Source organism: Orcinus orca, chromosome 7 (genome assembly GCF_937001465.1).
Source record: "Orcinus orca chromosome 7, mOrcOrc1.1, whole genome shotgun sequence".
In the NCBI taxonomy this organism is placed as follows: domain Eukaryota; kingdom Metazoa; phylum Chordata; class Mammalia; order Artiodactyla; family Delphinidae; genus Orcinus; species Orcinus orca.
Genome location: NC_064565.1, coordinates 112,466,963 through 112,476,649, shown reverse-complemented (window position 1 = coordinate 112,476,649; position 9,687 = coordinate 112,466,963). Strand labels below are relative to the sequence as shown.

The following is a 9,687-nucleotide window of genomic DNA, read 5'->3' as shown; positions in this document are numbered from 1 at the left end:
GAAGCCCACCAGGCCCTGCACGCCCCCGACCCAACCCCACTCGCTCCAGCGCCGGCCTCGGGGCGGCTCTGGCCTGGCGCTCGCTGGGAACACTCTGCGGGTGGCAGGTCTCTCTTGCACCCCGCTCCCCACCCAGGGGGCGTCTTTCTTGACTCTGCTTTCATCCTGGCACTCAGCTCCCTCTCAGGTCCTTCAAAGGGTCCTTGTGTACCCACCAGCCAAGAACAAGGAACGAGCTGTGTCTTCAGAATCTCCAGCAACCTTGGCCCCAGACAGGCCCTCCGACGGAGATGGCGACAGGAACTTTCACACCAGAAAGAAAATCAGTCCCCTTTTATTGAGAAAATAGAGTCGACCCCTCAATCTTTTCCCAGGTGATTCGATCCTGATACGAGGTGGCATCCTTCTGCAGCCACCCCCAGGGACCCCTGAACCTGAGTGGGGCGGCTCACGAGGGCCACGCCGTCCCTTCACAGGGGCGAATGCTGGTCTGCTTAGGCCCTGCAGAAGTAGGCGTGCAGGTCGGGCAGGGTTCTGGAGCGGGGCTGGGACGGGCACGGGGGTGCCGGGGCAGGGTTGTGGCTGTGGGTGGAAGAGTGGCCGAGGCAGGTCGTGTCTTGCTGAAATGAGGGAAGTGGAGGGAAGAACACCACCTTCTCCCGAGGCCTGGCACCTTCTCCCTCCAAATTCTTCATAAATAAAACTTCACATTAGTAAAGGAATGTCCACTTCCAGGGTCGAACCGGCTGGTTTCCGGCTGGGGAGCCAGGCCTCACGGGGCTGCAGGAGGGCCCTCGGCTTCGGCTGGGTGGGCAGCACCGTGACTGCCGGGGCCGGAGCACTGCTCTTTGGCCCTGCGTCAGGGGGTGAGGTGGGGCTGCAGCCCATCCAGAGGTTCTGAGAATCGCTGAGGTAGTCAGAGTGGCCGGTCATGCTTCCAGACAGACGGGAGCCGGAGGGAGCATCACAGGACGCAGCTAGGAGTGAAGCCGACTGGGAGTAGACTGGGCAGCCAGACCCCAGGTAGGTCAGGGGGCGGGGGTGTGCTGAGGGCCTTCTGCGGCTCAGTCTCCAGGAGACCCAGGGGCGTGAGAGGGCCTGTGTGCCTGCACAGGGCTCAGCTTCTCCTGAAAGGGCTGCCTGGGCCCGTGGGGAGACTGAGGCATTTCACAGGAGAAGGAGAATCTTCTCCGTGAAGGTGAGAGGGCAGCCGCAGACCCATCCAGGGGCAGGTCCAGCCCAGGTACCTGAGCACAGGGTTCCTCCAGAGGCCACCAGGGCCTCCCACCGGGTCAGAGGGAGCCAGGCCACAGACCCAGGTTAGGAGGGCTGCCAGGGGCCAGTGGCCTCGCTCCCCAGAGGACTGTCTCCAGTCCGGGCAGTTCCAAACGTTCCCGGGCCTCAGCTCTGGCTACCTGCACCCCACCACACCTGGGGACACGTAAGGCCCACCCCTCCGCCTCCCCGCGGAGACCAAAGGCTGTGCCCTGGCCTCGCACTTGCAGCCTCATGCCTTCCGGGGCTCGAGGGCACACGCCCTAGCCTACCCTGGCGGCCCGCCCGGTGTCAGAGCACCTGGAGCTTGCGGGAGCAAGTGAGGTTGCCGTGCACCAGACCCCACATGGCAAGCAGCTCGGTGGGCAGCAGCTTGTGCACGACGAGCATGGAGCGGAAGAAGCAGGGCTCCTTGTTCATGCGGCTGTTGCGGTTCCGCGAGATGCCAAACGTCTTGAAGCCCTCGTGGGCCGTGGGCCGCACACCCAGCACCTCCAGGCACATGCCCAGGAAGACGTCGTCGATGGGGTAAAGCTCCAGGGTGTCGCAAGCGTGGTGCAGGCGCCGGGCCAGGCCCCCGGCCATAAGGAAGCCCCCTCCGCCTGCGTACGGCGGGTAGCTGGCCTGGCTGTACAGGGCCCCGGGGATGTAGTATTTGTTATCCTTCCTGCGGATGGGCCGAGCGTGCTGAAGGACGTCACCCACAAACAGGTCTTCCTGGGGCCGCCGGTCAGCCAGAAATTCCAGCAGGTTGGTGGGGTTGACGAAGACGTCATCGTCGCCCTTGAAGATGAAGCGTACATCGGGGCAGTAGATGTCAAGCCACTTGAGGAAGTGGATCTCCTTGAGGGTCAGGTTGAAGAAGCTGTCAAGAAAGTCCCACTGCAGGATGTCCCCATAGATGCGGTCCTCGTAGGCCAGCAGCTGCTGGTAGTGGGCCCTCTCCTCCTGCTTGGAGGCTGTACCCAGCAGGAAGAGGGTGTGCACGGCGCCGCGGCCCCGGCCCGCCGACTCCTGCTCGCGGCCCCAGGTCTGGCGGATGGCCTCGCGGCGGTCATGCTGTGTGATGACGGACTTGACAACCACCAGGAGATAGACGTCGCCGCTGCACTTCTCTGGATGGTTCAGCAGCATGGGGAAGTATCGGCAGTGCCGATAGAACAGAAACTGCTGGAAGTGTGGCTCCAGGCCCTGGAACCAGGGCTGGTGGGTCAAGTTTACATTGGCTGAGCAGTTAGTGGTGGTCACATCCCAGGCCTGGGGCCCCCGTGAAACCATGGGTGTGAGGGTGACCGCATCCTTCGGGTTCTTCCAGAAGCTGTCAGGGTTCACCAGGTGTCCACTTGGTTTCTGGGCCTTCTGTAACCCGAGGGTGGGTAGCAGGGGCTCCTGCAGAAACTGGCTGGGGGTCAGACTGCGCTGGAATACTGTTACAGCCACAAGCAGGGCCAGCGACAGGCACACACTCTTGTAGATGGTTCTCTTCCTTGGGGGGGGTGCGGGTAGTGAGGTGGGGAGAGGATGGTACAGAGGAGAGAAGAAAGGATGAGTCAGTCCCCTTGTACAGAGGTGCAGTCCCAGATGGGCAAGTGGACCCTGGACACAGACTCAAGTCCCTGGGCCCCTGAGTGGTCAGAGGAGGGTCCTGCTTCCTCTCTCATCCTGACCTCCCTCCTCCAGGACCAGGGGAGCCACACAGCACAGAGCTTAAGTACAAACACTGTGGAGTCAGGCTGCTAGGATTCAGATTTTGGTCCTGCTAATTACAAGCTGAATGGAGAGGTCCAGTGGGTCTCCCTTAACCTCTCTGAGCCATGATTTCTTCTTTTCCGAAATGAGGATAGCATGCAATTGGAGCGCTAGCTGCAGTGCCGGGCACACAGTGGGTATGGAGTCGGGGGAATGCTGTGATTCCCCGAGGATGACCTCTGCCCTGCTCCCCACCTCTCCCCCAGGCACCCCCTTTGCTTTGTGCAAGCCTGGTGAACCATCAGAGAGTACACCTGCTCAAAAAGTGTGGGGGACATTGGGGAGCCGGCTCTAACTTGGGACCTGAAGAAGCCTGTCCCTCCCCCGTCCCCCTGCGTCCATGTGACCCAGCAAAAAAGAACAGCTCTCACGGTCGACAGAGGCCTGAAAGTGGGGCGAGCATCTCCCAGCATGCCCACTGCCCCCACACGCCCACTAGGAGAGGTGAAGTCCCCCAGCTCGCAGCTGTATCCCCACTCTCCAGGGTCCCTCATAACAAGTTAGCCTCACCACACCCCTTTCGGAAGCAGAAATCCCTGGACCCTGAGCCCTTGGACCCCAGGACCCTCTCTCCTCAGCTCACACTCTGGGGGTGGCCAGGCCCCCTGCCATGTACTCTCCTGTGGAGACATAGGAGCTGGGGACTCCGGTGGCGTGGGGGGGGGGGGCAGGCCAGAAAAGTGTAGCCTCACAGGGCCAGCCCAGCAGGGAGATGGCCCTGAGTGCCAAGAGGGGAGATATGGGAGAGACAGACTGTAAAGTGGTGAGACAGGAACCAGGTAGAGCAGCCTGGAGTGGCCTCAGGACCGGCTGATTAGGCGGCAGGCACCCGGGGCGAGTGAAGGCTGAGCCCCATGGACGGCAATTTTCCATGGGGTCCCAAGATTTCCTGGAGGAAGACTGGATCCTCTCAGGTGCTGGGACAGGGATGTGACCCAAGACCGGATCCTCCCAGGGGGTGGGAGCGGAGTGCTCCGGGCTGGCTTTCCCGCCCTGGGGGTTTCGGCAAAGCCGTCCACACCCCAGGTCGGGAGGCCGGACTGGAGGAAGTACAGAGGGGGTCATCCTCCTCCACTCCAGGCTGGTTCCACTTGCACCACCCCACTTCATTTGTGGGAAAAAAGCCCCCAACGGGAGGAGAGGAGAAGGGGATAGGTGGGCAGGCGGGAGGCACGAGCTCCCCGGGAGGAAGGAGAGCCACTCGGGGGTTGAGGGTAGAGGACGGGTGTCGCCCAGGACGCAGGAGGCCCTCGGAATGGAGGACGGGACCCAGCTGCCGGCGAGACCTTGCGTCGCTAACTCCCCGGGTGCGGGAGTGGATGTGCGTGCCTCGGTGCCCGGGCGTAAGGGAGCAGAGGCGCCGCCGGGGAGGGCTGAGCGCACGGGCCCCGCGGTCCCCGGTCGCCGACCGGCCGGTGCAGGCGTCGCGCACAGCCGGGCATCTCCGGCCACCGCTGTGCCAGCCCATCTGTGCCCGGGAAAGTGAGGCCAGCCCGGGACACCCAGCGGGGCATGCCTCCCCGCGCCCCCAGCCCGGGTCCCCCGGCCCGACGGCCCCACTCACCACAGAGACATGGCGGCCCGGTCCAGGGCGGCGGCGGAGCCGGGCGCGCGGATCGCAGCTCTGGGCACCGCGGCTCGGGGACGGCGGGCGGGGACCTGGACCGGGATGGGCACCGGGACGGGGGCGGGCGGGGGCGGGCATGGGCGGAGGCCGGGACGCGCCCCCGCCGAGGCTTTCCTCTTCCCCGCGGCCGGAGGAGGGGCCGGGAGGGTAGGCGTTGGCCCAGGTACCTTAACCCCTTCGGCGCCCCCGGCCCTCCATCCCCGCGGCCGCGCGCCGAGCCCTCAGCCCCGCGCAGGGCGGCAATTACCCATTTCCCGGGGGTGGCGCCCGAGCCCCGGGAGCGCCCGGAGCCGCCCAGGATCACTCGGCCCGAGCGTGAGTGGCTGAGTCAGGACTTCGGAGCCCACGAGGGTCACTCACGCCCCCAGGGACGCGGTTTCCCCCGCGGGGCTTCCCTGGGGTCGCCGGCCCCTCTGGACTCTTGCGGACCGGGACCCCACCCACCTCCAACCTCCCCAGGCACGCTGGGCCCAGCCATTTCCCTCCGGCCCCGTCCGGACTTTTTCTGGGTGGGGGAGGCAGAGGCAGACAGGGTTTCCTTTCCCCCCTCTGTTTCCCTCTGCCCTCTCCCCTAACACCCCCCGCCCCCCACCCCCGCACCTAGCTACCTAAGGCTGGGTCTACCGAGGAGAGGGACTGGGGCTGGGAGAGCAGAAGCCCGCGCAGAGGTCAGGGGGAAGCGGGGCTGCCTGAGTGGGGACCCCAGCCCAGGCCGCAGCTCAGCCCTGAAACCTTCTCTGTGTCCCCGGACAATAACCCTCTCCATCTCTGGGGTCCTTCTTGCCTCTGGAAGCCCCTCCTCACCACCAAGGAAAGGGCTCTCTGACGGCCCAAACTTCCTTTTCATCCATCAACAAGTATTTCACTCGAAACCTTTTTTGTCCCTAAGCCTTTATTAATCTGTTTGTGTACGACACACCCAGGGACTCCTAGGGAGTGGGCTGCACAAAGACAGAGAACTCACAGGGGCGTTCTTGGCCCGGGTGGGTCTGGGGTGGTGGGTGTTCCATCCAGGTGACTTCCAGAATCCTCTAACAGGTAATGTCTGTCCTAGCCTTGTTCCATGGTGAGGTCCCGTCACTGAGCTTACAGTAGGGCCTCAAAAAGGCCCACAGTAGGGCTTCCCTGGTGGCGCAGTGGTTGAGAGTCCGCCTGCCGATGCAGGGGACACGGGTCCGTGCCCCGGTCCAGGAGGATCCCACATGCCGCGGAGCGGCTGGGCCCGTGAGCCATGGCCGCTGAGCCTGCATGTCTGGAGCCTGTGCTCTGCAACGGGAGAGGCCACAGCAGTGAGAGGCCCGCGTAGCGCAAAAAAAAAAAAAAAAAGGCCCACAGTAGTGAAACAGAAGCATTTCACAGTCCAGTAAATAACAGCTAACATTCATCAAGCAGTGCAATATGCAAAGCACGGTCTAGGCCCCTGCGTGAAACGACTGAGCCCTACAGGCTGCTATTATTACCACTTTACAAAGGAGGAAATGGAGGTGCTGCCTCCAGTGGGTCAGGCCTCATAGTAGGCAAACCCAGGAAGCCTGCCTGGCTCCGGAGGCAGGCCCTTTTGCCCTTCACTCAGGGAAAGCAGTGACAGGGAGCAACTTCCTGCCAAGGGGCACCCAGGGAGGCCAGGAGGCCAGGAGGCCTTCAGGTACAGTCAGAGGCAGGTAGTAGTAGGAAGCCTAAGGACCCCAGCTGGACCCCAGGCCCCTGAGACTCCGGTGAGGAGCCCTTTCTTTAAGACTTGAGGGCCCATTGGGGGGGTAGGAGAAAGCCAGCACTCAATAGCATTTTTCCTGGATGTTGTAAGCCTCAGGGAGGGACTGTGAAGGGCCTTTCAGGCAGAATTCCAGAGGAGAACCCTGGGACCAGCGCCTTAGTAACAGCCCCTCCCAAGTACCAGAGCAGGAAGAAGGTCTGGTCTGCAGCCCAAAGCCCCTCTTGGCCTGTCAGCCTGCTCTTGAGGGCCACCCACAGTCCCACTGACCACCCATCCTGCAGGGCACCAGGTAGTTCACTGCCCAGGCTTCTGTGTTCTCTTGCTTTGCCCTGCAAGCATGGCCTTGAGGGAGGGCTAGTGCTGGCCTGGCTGAGGAGAGCCCGCCCTGCCTCAGCACTGACCTCTCACCTGGAAGCTGCGGGGTCTTTTTAGGAGCCTAATAAGGGGTGGACACAGTGATCTCTGGGAAGGGAATTTGAGCCCAGGGTTAGGGACTGGAGCGGCAGTGTCGGGTCCGTGGGTCTGCACTTCCTGCATGTCACCGGGGGCAGGTGGCTTATCGCCCTGAGACCTGTTTCCTGGCAGCACGGAATTACAGAGATGACGCATGTGAAGCTTGATCAGTGCCTCCTGCGACGTGGCGAGCCAATCCATAGGCCCCGGAACCCAGGAGGGTTCAAAGGTGACAATGGGAAGACCGCCGCCAAAGGCAGCAGAGTGTTTGCCAGTGGAATCTGGTCCATTGAGAGGAACAATTTGTCATCATGGATTCATTTGATCTGTGCCTCGGTCAGACTCAGCCTGGGAAATGGATGACAGTTAAATACTCAGTGCTCGACTCTGGGGTGGGAGCCAGGCCAGCCCCTGGTCAGCTTGCACCGTCAGTCTGACAGGCTCCCCTGGGGCTGCTTGGGCCTGTCCCTCTCAGGAGTGCCAGAGCTCACCCAGTCTGGCCCACTCCACCTGTCCCAGCCCCTGCCCTTCGGGCAGAGTCCCAGCAGCAGATTCCTGCTGACGTCTCAAGCCTTGACGGGGGTGGTCGAGTGAGGCCCCTGAGGAGGCAGAGGTCAGTCTGCAGATGGAATCTGTCACCTGCCCCACAGCCGTGGCTGAAGACAGAGGGAAGCTGCAGAAACTGATCCGGGAGGTGGAGGGGGCCCTGGAGGCAGGGTGGGGGAAAGGAAGCAACCGGTTAGGCGGGGCTGGCGTGGGTCCCAAGCATGGTGGAAGTGGGTCAGCTGTCCCTGTCACATGGTCATCCTCTGCTCCCCTCAGGTTGATGCTCTGCCCTGAAAGAGGGAGCTCAGTGAGCCCTGCCTGGGAGATCGCCAAGAGCCCCCTCCCCCTCCCCCTTCCCCCTCCCCCTCCACACTTTCTTTCACATCAGCCCCACCAACCCTCCAGAACTGGTTGGGATCCTGACCCTGCTGGTTTCCCCTGGGATGAAAGCCCGGGGCCCAGAGCCTGCTGAGCCCTCAGATGTGGAGGGCCCTCTGCAGGACCAGAGGATGCACTGGGCCAGCCTCTGGCCAAGGTGTGAGGAGCTCTGGGCACTTGGGAGAGAGGGGATGGAGCTCAGAGCTGGGCAAAGGCTGCAGGGTGGAGAGTGGCCCTGGCTGTGGTCCCTTAGGTGCAGCATGTGTGAGCGTGTGAATTCACATCCTCCCCAAGTAGGAGTCTACGCTCCAGGGGCAGCCACAGCCAGTGCTCCGAGGGTGGCCATCTACACTTGCACCATGGGGTCTGTTCATTCACACTGGAGTGTCAGAAGCCATCGCTCTTTGGTGAAGATGTGTGCCTGGCAAGAAACTGCACAGGCCCCTCTGTTCGAGCCTGAATGAGCCCCATAACCCAGCAGAGCAGTGCCCTGGGCCCAGAACTTTCTGTAATTGGTCTTGGGTGCCCCCCCACCTACAGTGATCAGACTGGAGGGTTAGCCAGTCCTTGGTCAGCATGAGCATGTCCTTGAATTTGCCCTGGGATGGAAAGTGGTTCTCCCTCGGGCTCCTGGGCAGGGGTAGGAGGTCTGCTTTTGTGCTTCTCCGCAATAGGTGCTTTAAGTGGGGCAGCATTGATTGCACTGTCACACACCACCTGTCCAGGAGGTGTGGGGTGAGGCCCACTGTCCTCACCTACCTCTGGTCCTCAGAGGCCACCATATCCCCAGCAGAAACCTGACCCACCCTGCAGGGCATGCTTGTAGGGGCTTCCTGGTCAAGGGGGGCAGTGTACACACTGGCACTGGAGGAGCCCCCCTCAGGCAAACTCTGTCCCCCCTGCAGTCTTCCAGGGGAACGTGTTTCCTGTGGGTTGGCCCTCCCTTTAGAGAGTGGGAGGAGCAGGAGGTGGTCCAAAAGGAGTGAGCAGAGAGGTGGGGGGATGGGGAAGAAAGGGGGGCTCGGGGAGGGGGCAGGGAGGAGGGACAGGGTTTTGAAGCATGGGTGGTCTGGCTTGGAGTCTGAGAGGTCACCTCACCCAAAGGAAGACTGGGCCAAAGAGAAGCCCAGATCACAGGGGCTTGAGAGAAGATGGGAGGAAGGTAAAAGGGGCTCCTTGCAGGGTCCCCATATGAGCAACACAACGGGCAACCCCATTGCTTCCAGGGAAGCCCGAGATGCCCTTCTAGGGCCAAATCCTGATGGAGCCAAGACTGACTCAACAACTAAGAAGGTGATATTGCTATAACCGGTGAAGCTGCTTTCAAATCATGATTCCAGGGCCTGCCTGCAGAGAATCTGATGGAACCTGGGAAATTGTATTTTCCCACTTTCCTAGATGATTCTGATGCACAGGAAGGTTTGGGAGCCACTGGTGTTGAGCCCTCCAATTCCAGCTCTTTTGGTCAGCTGTGGGCAAGGGCCAGCACAGGGACAGTTCCTCCTGGGAGCCTGGGGACAGGAAAGACCTAATGGGAGGCAGGTGTGGAGGAAATCAGGCCAAGATGGAAGAGCTGAGGAGTTCGCTTTTCCCATCGAAGCAGGAGGCAGTTGAGGAAGCGGCCGCGGAGTCAGTGGCTTGAGAAGACGGGGGGAGGGTGGCCACAGCCCTTGTATGGGATCTGAGAAAGCCAGGGAGGGACAGAGGCGTGGTAAGCGCCAGGCAAGTGTGGTCCCGTGCGCCCTGGAGACTCAGACCTGCAACTGAGGCAAGGATTGTCCGGGGCCCCTCTGGCTGCAAGTGACAGACACCCAAATCCAAGTAGCTCAAGCTTGTTTGATGGGCCAGTGATTGTGTCTGGGGGGTTCGGGTGCCACGATGGGCCGGGCCTGGGTCACGTGTCCGCTGCTGTAGTCGGAACAACTGTGAGGGGGCAGAGCCCTTA

General features: G+C 62.1%; 1 protein-coding gene across 1 annotated transcript; it reads right to left on the bottom strand.

Moving 5' to 3' along the window:
* Positions 1-318: 318 nt before the first annotated feature.
* Positions 319-5,022, bottom strand: B3GNT7 (UDP-GlcNAc:betaGal beta-1,3-N-acetylglucosaminyltransferase 7). The gene is made up of 2 exons (XM_004262599.4): positions 4,589-5,022; positions 319-2,761 (listed from the first exon to the last, which is right to left on the bottom strand). Exons 1-2 carry the CDS (start codon positions 4,597-4,599, stop codon positions 1,567-1,569), a joined length of 1,206 nt encoding a protein of 401 aa, XP_004262647.1. The 5' UTR covers positions 4,600-5,022; the 3' UTR covers positions 319-1,566.
* Between the last annotated feature and the right edge of the window lie 4,665 nt (positions 5,023-9,687).